General features: G+C 32.2%; 1 protein-coding gene across 1 annotated transcript in view; it reads right to left on the reverse strand.

The window, feature by feature from the left end:
• The window catches only part of brp (ELKS/RAB6-interacting/CAST family member bruchpilot), a 403,233-nt gene that overhangs the window by 116,150 nt on the left and 270,761 nt on the right, over positions 1 to 16,322 (reverse strand). Inside the window, exons 4-5 of the mRNA XM_085826816.1 lie at positions 4,541 to 4,690; positions 634 to 730 (exon numbers count right to left, since the gene is read on the reverse strand). Of these exons, the coding sequence (XP_085682942.1) occupies positions 634 to 730; positions 4,541 to 4,690 (247 nt within the window). The remainder of the gene's footprint in view (positions 1 to 633; positions 731 to 4,540; positions 4,691 to 16,322) is intronic.

Genomic DNA, 16,322 nt, shown 5'->3' on the forward strand with positions numbered 1-16,322 from the left:
AGAAAGGATATTAGGACGCGTAGCCATAAGGCTGACAGCAACTAAAAGGAAATCGGAAGATGAGATGAGCAAAGCTGAATGGTATGGGCTTAGAGACAAAGTGCGGAAACAGCATTACACTCCAGGGGATAAACTATAAGACTGACTGCTTATGAGCTAACCTGGCGTGAAAAGAATGATGATGAATTAATAACAAAATGTATAATTCTATCCCATTCCATCATGCAGCACTAAACATGATCACAGATACTGATTTGATATAAATAACTGGATTAAAATATACAGCCTGTTCATAAAAGTCATTACGCGAACTTTATTTTCGCAACTATTCGTTGTAGACTCATACTACAAATTACATGAATTCATTAAATAAGGAAAAGAAACATGCTGTGGCATTACTGAACGAACATAATCAATTTTGTAAAAAATACAAAATTTACATCTTTTAATTAGCCCCCTGATTATATAGTTACCTTTAATAAAAGCGATATATAGTGTTGGGTAAAATCGTATCTAACTTATGATAAATTACTCTCATCTTTGCAGGACAATGTCTGAAACTGCAAACTGTAATGCAAGTACACTGCAACCTGAATATAGTCTTAATTTACAAGTATCAGATTTTATACTTACCCATTCCTTTCGTTTGCAGCATTTCCATTAACTTTTTGATGCTTTCCTCTCGGGCTGCCAACGTTTGCTTCTGCGTCTCGATTCGCATTTCTAGTTCCTTAAAAGGATTATCACAACTATACATAGCATCACAGAGAGAGAATTATATCACATTTTAGTTTCTGCATAAGAATTTGGCAACACAGCTTCAATAATAAAAGACAAAATAGTAGTTCACATTAAAAAAATGGGAACCATCAATCACCTCTCATTTTTATAAAACGTTTCATGCAAATACATCATGGAGTATACAAGGATACGTATAAACTAATATTCACTAATTAACAAATGTCGTCTACACTAAGTAACTGTACAAGCGTATCAAACAAGGTTTTTTAAATAAAAAGTTTAAAAGAAAATTCCAAATTTTTGTATGAACCCCGCGTAGTAAAAATTTTGATTAGTGAAATATTACGCTTTAATTAGTTAGAAAAAACTTCGTGCTTTTAATTTTATTATGTATTCGAAAAGAACATTTATAAGGAATTATTATCCCCGTGCGTGATCTCGGGATGCAAGTGGTCAGCATATCCAGCTCGCAAATAGAAGATTTGTGGCTTAAATTTATGCGAGGGCAAAGTTGAATTTTTATGTTATTACCTCCAAAAGCCTCATAATCTCTGTAATAATGCCTCAAGTAAAACGAAGTGGTTGATAAATTCGTTACTATTTGGATTTGGTGGATTGGATCTCGTGCCTTTTCCGAATGTTTTAAGTGAGATAGAATATAAAGACTTAATGCTTTCGTTAAGCGTGCTGCCAAAGTATAAGTGTTTAATAAGTTAGTGAATGGTTTCAATCTCGGCCAGGGTACATTAGATTTTACACATTTCCCTCTTTTATTCTTTACAGTCCTGAGGATTTAAATTCAAGAATTCTGAAACAAATTTAGGCAGTAACTTATTGATTTTTGTCACGAGTAGTTCTATTTTAAAAAAATGCGTTCATAAATTAATTTGTAGCTAGCTTCTTATCTTATTAAAATCATTTTTAAGAGTATTTTCGTAAATTTAGGCTTAACGACATATAAGTTTTACGTTTTTAATTAATTAAAGCGTAATGAGCATTCCTTAATTAGTGATTTCGAAACACATGAAAAAAATAATTTTTATTTTTAGATAAGTTTTCCGACTCATAATTTTCAGATAACTGTCATAATAAGTAATCTAATTTTCAAGTATAAACTTAATATAGATTATAGAATATTACAATAAATAATAAATACATATAAAGCATTACATGTAGAATAAGCTTACATGGTAAGATTCTATAGAATTCCATTTATTTCCCAAACCTCTTTCTATTTTAATGAAAATATTAATACGTATCCTTGCAAATTTTTTTATTTGCAGTCTTAGTGTCCAGGTAGAGAGGTTTCATATTAATGAAGGAATCAGCGTAAAAGGGAGCAAAGAACATTATTATACTTCATAAAAGTTACTATATAAATATATACATCTCTTGATGATCGTTTTCAAGCAGTTCGAATTTTGGATGCAATTAAGATGTTTTTCCGAATTAACTTAATTCTTATTTTAACAGTGATTATTAAACAATTTCATCCTGGTTTAGGAGCAGACGCAGGTTTTAATTTTTGAATATGTCTAAGGCTACTCTTGGATGACAACTATAAAATAATATCAACATTCACGGTTTTCGTTCTCTGCTCATTATATTTGAGTTATTAAGAGTTTTTTGTTTTTGATTAGCTGCCAGGTAAAAATTTCTTTTATTCGTATTTGCTGTTCATAAGGTCGTGAATTTATCACATTCCTTATATTACTTATATTAATCGTAGCAGCAGAAGGCGCACTTTTAATGAATCATTACTGTAAGTATTTAATTTTTATTTGATATTGGCTTATATCTTATATTAGAAAAGGCGAAGGGGAAAAATGTATATGCCGTGAACGCACTCAGCTGATCAATCTTCACATTTACAGAGTTTCAAGTGTTGCCATACTTTTTTTTATGTTCACTATACTATTTATATTTGGGATGTAAATTTATGAAGTTATCAGAAGCAAATTCTCCGAATATCTTCATCAATTTACAAATTGTTACTACATGTTCCAAATTTCCAAATTTTCCAAATTTTTGGTAAATTTTTTGCTCTTCTGGTATGTTTATTCACAAAGTTTATATAACAATTAATACATAAAAATACTAACTCAGTACTTGAAGCAATGGAAAATATCAAAATATTTAATTTAATTATTCTTTGTTTTCATGTTGAGGGCGGCAACGATTCTTAAAACAATGTAACATGAAATCCTAAGTTTTAAGACTTTTATTTTCGAAAACAGGTCAGATGTTATAAAAGGAGCTATAAGGCATAAGTTACCTTCTTTAATTATTATTTTTGGTTCCTTCCGTTATTATTTTCAGCGCTAGCAGTGACATCAGCATCTTGGTTATTATGATTAATAGAGGCCAAGAAAAAGAAATAGCAAGGAAGGAAGAAGAGAGAAGAAAAAAAAAAAATGTGTGTGGCTTGGACGCACTTTTTTTTTTTTTTTGCTGATAATTGTTTACATTTAAACCTAAATAATTTAAATCTAACCTTAGTAATGTTTTCGAAAGTTAGAGTGATCAAAAACAATCTGAATGAGCAGTCAAAAAATGTAAGTTATTTATGTGTGCTCGACGAGTCGACGAGTATGCGTCAACACTGAGCAGTCAAACAAATTTAGTTCTCTCAGTGCGCTGGTCGAGTTACCATCAATATTAACATCTTAAAAACAATTCGAGTCACATTATTGAGAATTTTAAACAATGGTTGAACACTGGGAAAAGCACAGGTACGTTGGTTGGCCATTTTAATTTAAAGCATTATTCGATTCTTTTAAGAATCAGAGGTTTACTGGTATATGCATATATATATACACGAGTACTTTAAAAACATACTCGTAAATATACTGGTATTGTATACACAAATATATATACCAGTATGTTCTTAAAGTACTCGTATATATACTGGTAATATCGAATAGTCCAGTACGAGTATTTTTTTTTAATTTATCGTACTACTGCTGTTTTTAAAGAAAAAGGTGCACCCAGAAATTGTGTTAATCTGCTAAATTTTTGTTCTACATTTGTGTCGAGTTAACAGTTAGAAAGCGAAACACTGCTGGTTGAAAGAAACTTGTGAAATTTAGAGAATTCTTTTACAGATTGCCAAATTAAAACAAAAGAGAAAGTTTAAGATAATCTATATATAATTCTTCTCGGATATTAAACTGAGATGCATATAATACTCGCCCTTTTACAAGCTGAACAGCACAAACAGGAAGAAACATCGCCCTAAAAATATTGTCAAAACAAGAAAGGTTAATTTTGCCAGCAGAGAACTTACGGCTCCTGAAGTAATATATTTATTATACGTATATACTTATCTAATACGTATATACTTCGTAAGTTTGGCCTTATAATATTTTTTATAAAGAGATAAATCCAGTCGGGCTGTGGTGGCTGCACTAGGGACTTTACACGCAAAGTAGACGGTAAAATCGAAATTAATTGTTTCAAGTTTAATAGATGACTATTATTTAGTATTTACAAGAAATCACAAACATGAAAATGATTTCTGGATAAAAAATTCGATCAGCAATTGAATCCGTCTTCAAAAGGGACAAACATTTTTCATTAGTGTTTATAAAAGTTTTCTGACTTACAGAACATATAGGTAAAAGTAAACTGAGGTAGAAGGCAGGGAACTAAAGCACGGAACATGATGTTTGAAAGCTAAGTAAAATCAAGGGACGCAACATGTCTTTTAGAGTCTATTCATTAGCTAGGTACTAAAAAGCTCTTAAACTGTCTACTATTAAAGTTTCCCATTTTTTACAACATGAAGCCATCGCCCTACCTTAATGGTTTCCCTGAGAAGGTAAATCTCTTTCGTCATATGTTCTTTTTCTGCGTACAAAGCTTCTAGATGCTGTATGTCAGCGTCAGGATTCCTTAGATGGGCCATCCTCAGTTCTTCTTCCAATTGCTGAATTAAGGCAGCTTGTTTCTAAACGGAACAATTAATTTTCAAGACATTAGTTAATTTTCAGTTATATAATAGCTACGTTTAGTGTATAATATTTTTATTTCTTTTATATTTTGTATGTTTTTATATAAAGGCCTTTATTGTTACAAATAAATAATACAATAATGATGCAAGGTATAATAAATTCAGAAATTGACAAGGCTATATTAATTTAAGTTGGGGAATCTTTTGATACTCTGTGAAAATCTACTACCTTAAGAAAAAACAAAATTGGAAATTTTCATAAAAATTAGCAATTAGCTTTAATATAATATACTTATAATTTAATCACAACCAGTTAGGCCCGTTATTAAAAAATTAATAATTATTTAAATTATCAAGAAGGCTGTTTATAGCGTTTAATTCTCCCAGATTTTCAATCAGAAACACATTGACTAAATTTGAAAAATAAATTAAAGATCTTATGGTTTGCAGTATGATAACGCACTCAGAATCAGACATGCACAAGAGCTGCACGGGAAGGATAATCTGAATGTCTTATTTTTCTCTCATCTGTCAGTTATGAGAGTCCTTCTCATCCGTTAGTTTCTGAAGCATAGTAATATCTTTATATTTTATTTTTTCAGGACCGAATTTTATTCATAAGCTGAAAGCAATACATGTCCGACGAGTTGCAAAGAATTTGCTAACCTAGAAAAATCGTTTAACATGCAAGAGTGTATAACAAGTATGAAATGTAAGAACTTTTACGCAGGTATAAGTGATAATAAGTATCACAACTAATGCATTCACAGAAAAGGTACAAGGCGCACTGAAAATGAATGTATATTTACACTATAAAATATATTGTTGCGTGTGTACGGGTTCGTAATGGAGTGAATGTACTGGAATCAATGATAACTTGATAAAATTAATTTTCCCAAAAGGAATTTGCAGTTCTGGAGCTTTCCCAAAAGTACTCCAACAGCTCTTCTCATTAGAATCAGTTGTTACCGCTTCAAACTACTAAAACCATTTACACAACGCAATGCAAAGCGCATCTAAACAGCGAAGCTAGCATGAAGATCTCTCAGTACTCCGAAGTCAGCTCTGAACTAAACACTGAGCACTGATGTTCTCTCCGGCCTTACATAGTTTTACCGGCCGCCAGGAAATATCTAATACCTTCCATTACTCAAAAGTACTAGAAGGCATATACTGCTAAAGATACACATAGGAATCAATTACAGTTATTCAATTATAATTATCCCTGAACCAGACCAAATAACGCCATATGTTTGCCAAATCTGGCAATTTTTAAAGATTTCTTGCCAAATTTGGCGACAAAAATTAGTCGTCAAAGCCATCCCCAGGTTGGCAATATGTCGCCAATTTAGCGAGATAGTCATTCACCAGTGTTAAATACACTTGCCTCTGTAATCTTATTTTTTTCCGCAGAGCTTCGTCTCTTGAGGCAATTTATGTTACATTATGCATAAGATACTATAATTTTACATATTTTAACTAAAATTAAATGAATGATTACATTGCTCGGCCTTTTGTGTGCGCAATTGGTCTGCTTAAATAGGTTCATGGCAGTTCTACTTGCGTTAGAAAATTAAATCCCTCGAAGCCCCACGGAAGACAGTGCAGCTTATATGAGTGAGTTTGAAAGAGGTTGTTTCCCCGTTTTTAGTTAAGAGGGTTGGTGGTATAGATAAACAGCCTGACACGCAAGATAAACTCGAAATAAATTAGAGAAAAGTTAGAGAATATGAGAGGCCATACTATCTTTTAAGAACTCCACATTTATTGTGATGTAAAGCTATTATGTATGAATTATCACTTTTGTACAATTTCTCCAAAAAATATATTTTTGATGCTAGTGCTTGACTTCATTAATTTAGACTTTGTTGGCGGCTAAGTCAGTGTTCTGATCTGAAACTAAAACCTGAACAAGTAATTTGAATCATACCAAACAATAAAAAAATAATAATCATAGTAAATAAATAATATTAAATAACAAAATATACTGAAAAAATAATTTAAAGTCTTAAATTAAATAATTGTAGTTTCTTAATGGCAAGTTTTGATAATAGGTATGGGAAGCCACAGAAACACCTTTAAACAAATGATCAGGAGTCCGTTTGTTTCAGTAGTCTTATATATGACCATGACCTTTTGCAACTTTCAGAAAACACTGTTCATGCCTATGAAAGCTCTCATTATGGTACAGAAAATTATTCGTATGAAGATCATTCATTAACTTAGTTTCTAAGAAACGGCCAGAACAATTACAGTGTACTGAATAAATGCTTGCTTCAGCTTTAATCATTCTACAAAATTCTAACAAAATTTCTAATAAAATTTTGCTAATATTATTTTTAAGTCAATGCAGATTAATGGAGAGATCACCGTAATATTTACCCTTTTTTGTTATTTTCTTAGTAACGTTTTAGAAAGTTTAAGAAAAATTTGTTGTTATTTATCTCACTTGTCTAACTGCAACATCAGAACAAGGCCATGGAATTTTCATGGGAAGTACTGCAAGACTGCGCCTGTCCTTGGCAAGAGCCTCGAGCATCATATAGGTAAACAGTACGACTTTCCTCAGTTCTGCCTCCCAACGTTTGATGGAAAAAAACCCCAGGGCACGGGTCCGAGGGTGTTCTACCCTCTTCCCATACCACCAGCCTCTCCAGAAGACTTTCTCCAGGATTCCAAACCGGCCCTTTCGGTACGGCAGTCAGTGTCGCTAACTACTATCCCGGTTGGGCAGCTCAGAAAAATTTAAGAATAAATTTTTGTTAGTATATTATTTTTATAACAAATCAATGAAACTGTTTCTATATGATATACCAGATTTAATTAGTCAGTTGTTCTATATGGCGAATTTTAGTATTTATTTACAAGGCAACACTTTAAATGATGGTCAAAACATTGCCGTTTGACCGTGCTGAAGTAGCGGGAATGAGTCGACATTGATATCTAAGATGCGATCCAGCAATGAGAATGGTAAGTATTTGATGCAATCATATATTTGTGTGGAGCATGTTGTATAAACAGGTGGCTCATGAAATGTCATGAATTCCAGGAACCCAATAAAAATTTGAATCCTATATATTTAATTTTAAAAACGCCACGTTGTATTGAAAGTTTAAAATTCAAGTGTTTTGCGCAGGTACAAGTATAAGTAGAATTGGACAGAACACCAGAATTTCACCAATATTCGCCGAACTTCACTTTCCCGAAATAGCAGTTTGCAAGATGGCTGATAAATTCCGGTTAAGTGTTAAACAGAAAGAAAAAGTTGTAATAGTGTTTGAGAAAAGGAGTTTGTGGGCGATACGAAGAATTTTCCGTTCACAATTTGGTACAAGATGGGATTCTTGCAAATAGACCATTTGTGTAGACTTGAAGCCACTAGCTCTGTGCTGAAAAAAAAAACCGATGTCGCCCATTAAGGGTTCAAATGCTTGAAAATGATAGCAGTTCTTTCTTGACATAGTGAAGCAAAATGGTGGAACATTGAACAAAATATGCATTAAACTCACTTTCCATATTCAGTGAGTTTACTATGCATTCATTTAATAATATTTAATTCATAAATAAATGAAAAAAATATGCGACATTTCCTGGGAAATTCTATCCATTGGCAGCTTCGTTAATTAACAAATAAGCTCAAAACGCAACGATATTCCAGTTTTTTTTTTTTTTTTTTTTTTTTTTTTTTTTTTTTTTTTGTGTGTGTGTGACGGGGAAATGCGGTAGAACTTCAACTGGTGGATGTTTATCTTTATTCGCAATATGTTATTAAGGAAAAAATCTTGACAACCTCTATGAAGAGTATATCGTATTGATGGATTATTCTGGTTCTCTATCGTCGAAGCCTTAAAGCAAACGTTGGACGCTTTTCAAGGAAAATCCTTGGAAATATAGCGTCACAAGCAGTTTCGACGTGCTCATCAACGGGATAATTGCTTTAATTTCTTCTAAACACGGCGAAGCTATATGATCATGAAGCCCTCAAAAGAAGACGTTTTGATCCACTACTGTATGCAACGCTTGAGTGCAAATAGTGAGCATCTTCATATTATGTTTCCAACGTATCAGAGATATATTTAATATTCTACTGTAATAAAATACATGACATAATTTTATACACTTTATATCTCAGAAACATAGTGGAAATATGTATAAACAATAAATAAATGTAGTCATTTTTACTTGAAAAACCGTTTAGAATTACCGGTACAAATGAATGACAAGATTTTTAAATTTATATAAATTCAAAGCTGTTTTTATCCACTGAAAATTCTGTCCATATTGCATTATAAAATTCACAAAAGAAATTCTTTCCAGAATTATTTGTTGAACAGGTAATCCTATTTTCTGATATTTTAAACAAAAGACTTGAATGATAAGTAAAAGGCTTAAAAACCACCAATTCGTCTTGACCTTCAGATTCACCTTGCAAGCACTCTACGTCGTAAGATGACAAAACTTTGTTTCAAAATCATTGACAGTGAAGGCCTGTATTTACGCATCGATTTTCCATCGACTCTGTTATTCATTTATTTACTTTTTAGAAGTGAATTGTTATTTGACAACAAAAACACTCTAGACGAGGAAGGATGGTAGTAGACTCTTCTTTCTTCTCCTTCATGTTTCACTCTCCCATACATTAAAAATATCTTTTTATAAAACAAGACAAGAAAAGCAAGGTTTAAAATCTACGTAACATTACTATGTGTCAGTTTTGTTTGGGTTGAGACTGTTTTGCAGCTGATGAGTAAAAATACAGAATTTTTAAACGTTTACATTTTCCGAGACATATTTAAAGTCAGATAAAATGATAATAAGTAACGCATCTAAAGCTGTATACTATAATACTATGCCCTTCCTTGAAAAAAAAAAAAACAGTTCTATGTCTCCTGTTCTATTGGACCGATTGTCGAGATTAAACTTGAGTTTTCCATGTCTCGAAAGTCCGACTTAGAATATATGTAAGATTTATATATAGCATTAATCTAAGATAGGTATTTCGGTACAAAGTCTGTTATTTTCTGAAATAACATACCAATGTTTTTCCATAATTCGATTCTACGACTCAAATTATGCCTAGATATTAAATTTTATAATTTTTGATGATAAATTTATAGAGAAATTTTAAAATTTATCTTGGCGTATTTTTTCAGTTTGCGCCAAGAATAATTCGCTTCGCGAACTTCTTAATTTATCGCAACCTTTTTTCCTTTCCTTATTTTCATTGTACAAGAGCAGAAAAAGGTCATAAGTTTTTGGAGCTATGCTTAGAAATACATCTACTTTAAGATGATGGTAAACATTTATAGGTTATAATTTAAAATTCGTTTTGAAAAATTTAAAAGAATTATTTAAAAATACAAATTTTAAAAATAAATCATAAAAAATGGGTGAATTTTATTTGAAATGAACCTAAATTTAGAACTGAGAAAGAAGGAATAAAGTACGTGTAATAAAAAAACAGATATTAACAAATATATACCAAATTCAATTAACATGGAGGAGCTAAAATTTTGAGTGCTAATTTTTTAAAAACTACTCGTGCGATTTTTACAAAACTTGGCACTTTGGCATAATTTGAGTCGTAGAATCGAAATATGAAAAAAAAAAAAGGTATGTTATTTTTAAAAAAAAATCCGATTTCCGCTCGCAACCCTATCTTTAGACGCCCGCCAATCACAACCACAATCATACCAAAAGTATAGGTGACAGGTTAAAATGCGGGGGCCACCAGAACTTTATAAAAGTTTACAGATATTGTGCCATCACAAGAATTGTCTAGACCAGTGTTTCCCAACCTTTTTTGTGCTATGCCCCACATAATCCTCTCTAAAACTTTTAAGCTCCCCCTAGCATATACATAATTTTTAATATTTAAAACTGAAATTTTCACCAAAGAAACTTGAATGATAGCTTTTAAGAAGAAATGACTACGAAATTTTATGAGCAAACACAGTAAGTGAACTTTCAAAAGAAGAAGAAACTCATTTTAGTGAAAGTTTTTTTATTTTAATTATTAGTAATTTTTAATGTCAGATTCCAATTTAGATAACTTGAGTCTCAAGTCTCCCGGTTTCATTATATTCAACCGTTTTTTTTTTTTTTTTTTTTTTTTTTTTTTTAGTAGGAAATCATTTATGGCACTAAATCCGCATTCAGTAAAATATGAAGATGGAAACGGTAACAATAGTTCTCTTGCAAATTTTGTTGCATTTGGATATCTGATTCTGGCTTCCTCACAAAGCTATGTCATCGCTCCTTTTATATTAAATAAAGTTTTAATTGACTCATCATTTTGCATTTCTGCGAGTTCTTCTTTTTACTGCATATTTGAAATGCCAGCCAAATCCACTAGCATTGGCTGCATAATCTAAGTTGGAAAATCAATTTGTTTTAAGTTACAAAATCTTTTAAATCAGCCGATAAAATTTTCAGATGATCGACAATAACAAGTATAGCGGTAGTCGCGTCACATTTGTGAAGCCAGCGAGACTTTTCAAACTTTTTGTGGTAAATAGTATATACCTGACATAATTCAACAAGGATAATGAAACCCAATATCTTCCTTTTGCATCATAAGATTTATTTGCTCCTTGAAGTTGTTTATTTAATATATTTAATTTTCAAAGATATCAGCTAAATAACTCACAAGTGCCTTGTTATCATCCGTTAACGGATTTTTCATTTCAGGTTTGTCGCTTAAAAAATAACTAAGAGTATCAAATAGTTCCATAAAACTTTCCAAGCAGTTCCCTTTCGACAGCCTTCTTACTCCAGTGTGAAGTACAAGTCTCATATAGTCTTCATTTTGTTCTTCATAAAATAACTTGAAAAGACGTTCACATTTGGCCCTAGCTTTAATAGCATTGATACACTTTATAACTAAATTTAGTACTTCATTTAGAACAGGCGAATTGTTTTTAGCTACCAGGTTTTCTCTACGAATAACACAATGCACAAGAAGCCTTTCTGGATTCTCATCTTTTATCAATTTTAAGGAACCCTTTTCTTATTGCGTGCTTTAATTTATTTTTCAACTATCATATTAGGAGCACCATCATATTAGCAGTACTAACTATCATATTAGCAGTACAAGATGTATTATATTTTTTTAGCTTACTATAAATATCTTTCGAGGTAGTGGTGCTTTCTAATGATTTACAGAAGAACATTTATTCGGCAAAATCCCCTTTATGAATGTATCTTACACAAGTTACAAGTACGGCTTCACTGTCTCTCAAAGTTGGTTCATCCATTTGCACCGAAACTTTTCTTGTTTTCAACTTTTCAACAAGTTGTATTTCAATATCCTCATTTAATCTTTCTTCTGCAAACAGTATTGTTATTTAGTGGCATAGCTTTAACGTCTTTGTCATCTTTTTCTAGAACAGTTTTAAATGCTGATATTGATGGCTTGATTAAATTCTCCCCTATAGTACGGCTCTTCCCAGATTAAGCGATGAGTAATGAAATTTGATAAATAGCCTCAAGAGCACGATTAACAGTTACATTATGAGCAGTAAATAGACACTTTAATATTACTCTTTTTTCAAAAATTTTCCTTAAGGTGTGAAAATAATTGAAATCTGAATTAATATCAGCATTATATTTCGCCTGCAAATGTGCCTCAAGCGACCTAGTTTCATTGATTTGTTGGTCAGGCATTATTGGCATAAAAGGACAAAAGTTGACCGTTTATGGACCGGGTATGAAACCAAATTTTAAATATGCCTCCGAATACTGACGAACGGTTTTTCTTGCTTGCACCCCTCATTTCACTAAGGGCTGAAAGAAATAAATATAAGATCAATATAAACAAAGCTGAAAGCAGCTACTGTTGCCATTCAAGGAAAGAATAATATACCGGTTGCCATTCCTAGAGTAAAAAATAAAGTAAATTTGTTGGCTGTAATGTGCGAGAAACGTCTGGAAAGCATTTAAATGTCCATGTCTACAGCGAGAATTCTTTATACAATATTTAAAATGCACCGCAATTTAAAAACTCTTTAACGTATACATCACTTACATTTTTCTTTTTTTCTTTTTTTTTTTTTCTTTTTTTTTTTTTGAGGAATAAAAATTGAAATTTCGAAAAATGTTGACTTCGTGAAACATATTTAAAAAGTCTTTTGTCCCCTTAAACTCTGCATGAGTTCATTTTCGAATTGTCCCCCTTAACAGTCGCATTGCCTCCTTGCGGGGCGTGGTCCCCACGTTGGGAAACACGGGTCTAGACTCTAGAAGAAAGACACTTCCAGGGTTCTCGCGAGCGCCTGTTGAGTGAAAATTGAGATCTTGAGGTATTAGCTGTTTAAACTGGTGATTTATCGGGACGCGTTCCGCACGTCCATTATTTTTATGGGACGGAAGACTATTATATTTGATTATTACTCAGAGTACACTGCGATTTACAGAAGAGCCTCCATTGGCATTAAGGGGTAAATCTTGCAGAAGCATTAATCAAGCTTTGTGATGTAACATTCAAACTATTGCTTAGGTTGAAAATATATACAGTTATGCTCATTTCACAAGCTACGGTTGCATAACTGATTAAATACTTATTTTGGTTCTTGATTACATAACTTGATAAGTATTACTTGGGTTACTGAACATGCCTATTATTCACATAATACAGATAATTCGTCAGATAAATTTTACATAAATCTGGAAGTAGTAGCTTAAAGAATTAAATTACATGTTAAATAAAATAAGATACCTAATTATAACTAGGTATATAAAATGATAAAATACAATTTCCTTACTGGGATTTGGTTTTGGGGATTTCAAGAATATGCTAAGAGGGGTAATAAATACAGGGATTGGTGTAAAAATGCCTCGTACTACGGGGATGTACAGTGATCCGATTTGCTCGGTATCACTTAATCTTGGTATAGAGCTCTTGGGTTCTGAGTTCATTGTTCATCAGTTTGGTTCTTTCCTACTTCTTGAATAACCTCAAACCAAAATGTTTTGTTCAGAATCGCTTTCTGTTTTCACAATGATAATACTAAACAAATAATCATCAATAAATGTATCATAAAGACGAAATTCCTTGGTAAAATAAATAGCAGGAGTAAAAATACCAGAAGGATTGGCTGTAAAAAATTAAAATGGTAGAGGTAGCAGATCTACTTTTTCATAAAATTTTCTTGCTTGGCTAGAAACATCTGAACTAATTTCGCGATAAGAATCATTGTTTGGAGAACTTTCTCAGTGAATCATTTACGTGTCTCTTCTAGATCCGGATAATGATCAATAACCTAATACTCTGGTATATAATCTAACATTCCAGTATATAATTTAATAACTCAATACTGTGAAATGGTTCTGTTGATAGTTGAGAACATCACATTAAATCTCTCACTGCCTTTCTGAAGCTCTTTAATAAGACATAATACACAGTAAAAACTATTCTAAATTTCAAGATTTCAAACGGGCCCACTAGCGGCCAAGCGGTAAAATCGCTGAACACTGGTATTTCGATCCGAGGTTCGAATCCCGCAAACGTGCTGCCTGGGCGTTCCCCATGTGTAACGTGTATACGAGCCAGTTTCCCTTAGAAAGTCCTCCACAAAGGCATCCCTCTCCTTAGGCAGATAGCCCTCGTGTGCTTTGCCGTATTCTCAGTACACCATACACCATACACCAAGATATCAAACACGCACCAACTCGACAGACGGTCTCTATTCATTCTGCGCTTCTACAAAAACTTCTGCTTAGAGTTGCCGTATTTATTGGCGGTAACGTGGGTGCAAGGCGTGCTCCATATCGCTTTCACCATAATTCTATTGTAAATTTAGGTAAATATGTGTTTATTTGACTGTATTTATATTTTTACGTATCTTTATAGTATTCTGTATTGTTTTTATGCAATCACTTATTTATTTGTTACATTTTAAGCCATAATTTGTCTGCGTATTTTTGTTTAATCGAATTTGTGGCCACTTACATTTGTAAGTTTTTATTTCGTGTACTAATTCAGTGTTTGAATTAAAAAGATGGCTCAGTTAGAAATGAAGTCTGTTTAGAATCTCTCCTCAGAAGTTTTCGTGACATTTGGTGATTTCTCTTCATCTTAACGACATTCTGGAAGTTTCTTAAAACGCAATTACAAGGTCCTAGAAGAGATGTTTTTCGAAGCTGCCTGAAGTACCTGGACAGTTCTATCAGTATGACTGATTAAGAACCGATAGTTAGTTCACACGTCTGCATTGAGTTTATGCTCAGTAATAACTCTCCTAGACTTTTCTTTGTGAATGATTTTCTGATATAACGATATTTCTTTGCGCGTTAAAGAGAATTGGGCTTTTCTCTGCTGTTTCAGCTGAGTTTTTTGTAATTCTTATTTGCTTTGTTATACTAGCTGTGATTTATTTTAAGAAAATAGGGGAAAGTGCAAAATCGCCCACTGCTTCGCGCGTTTTTAAGAATTGCACATATTCGGTATCCATGCACATGTAGACCTATTTTCACTTAAAAAGCATCCCAGAATTGCACAAAAATGGCATTGCACACTCCCTTGATCCATGCACACATCGACCTATTTTTCACTTTAAAAGTAAAAAAAAATTGACAAAAATACAATTCTTCTTACTCTTGTAAAAAGCGCCAAACAAACAAGTGGGCGATTCTGCACTTTAGCCAGAAAATATCTCTTTCTTCTTCTGATATAAATAACAATGTTTCTTCTTCTTCTGATATAAATAACAATGTTTCTTCTTCTTCTGATATAAATAACAATGTTTCTTCTTCTTCTGTCGTTATACAGATCTCTAACAACTCGTAAGGGCGGAACAAATAGTTTTATGTTATTAATATAACATAATTTAAAATTAATTTTTTAAGCTAATGCTAAAGATATGAATTGCAGAATATTTTGAGAGAAAAAATGTCAGCAAGGTAATGAAAGAACGTGGTGGGGGAGAAAGACCATCAAAGAAAGTTAAAATTTGTGCCAAACCGTAGAAATTGGTTTTAAACTCACTATTTACTGAAATGATTACGCGACTGATTAAAATCACTTTAAATTAAACAAAATCAAAAATGATCTAGATAAAACAAGAACAAAAAAACGAGATTTGAAGGAACTTAACTGCCTGCAAAGGTAAAATATAATGCAGTTACAGTGCACAGCGAAACTCAAACAGTGTACATACTGTGTATGACAAAGTGGTTACAGCGATAAAAAACAGATAATTCTTAAATAAATTTCCTAATAAAATTTATTTAAATTTACTGCTATTGAGAATTTGAGGAAAGAAAGTTGAAGTACGAAATTATTGAAATCTTCATCAAACTCTTCAAATGCATTTTATACTTACCGAACTCGAAACAAATCGGAAGTAATCTTAAGTAAGAAAGCATTAAAAAGGCTTAATTAAAGCTCTCAAAGCTCTTCAAACCCCTATAAAATGGATTTTATTCCATTAGATAATATGCGAGTAATAGAAGTTAAATTACTTATTTTTTCCCAATCGTATCATTACAGTATTCATAGCTGCTCGAAAAAAATGCATTAAAATGCAGCAGTATTATGTCATTCAAAATAAGAGATAATTTTTTAACTTCAAGCTATTTTATGATGAAAAAAATATTAAATGCACAAATGGGTTAGCTGCATGCAATTTCA

The sequence above is a fragment of the Stegodyphus dumicola genome, chromosome 1 (genome assembly GCF_044657685.1).
Source record: "Stegodyphus dumicola isolate Sdum_Otavi_A_Nest chromosome 1, ASM4465768v1".
Lineage (NCBI taxonomy): Eukaryota > Metazoa > Arthropoda > Arachnida > Araneae > Eresidae > Stegodyphus > Stegodyphus dumicola.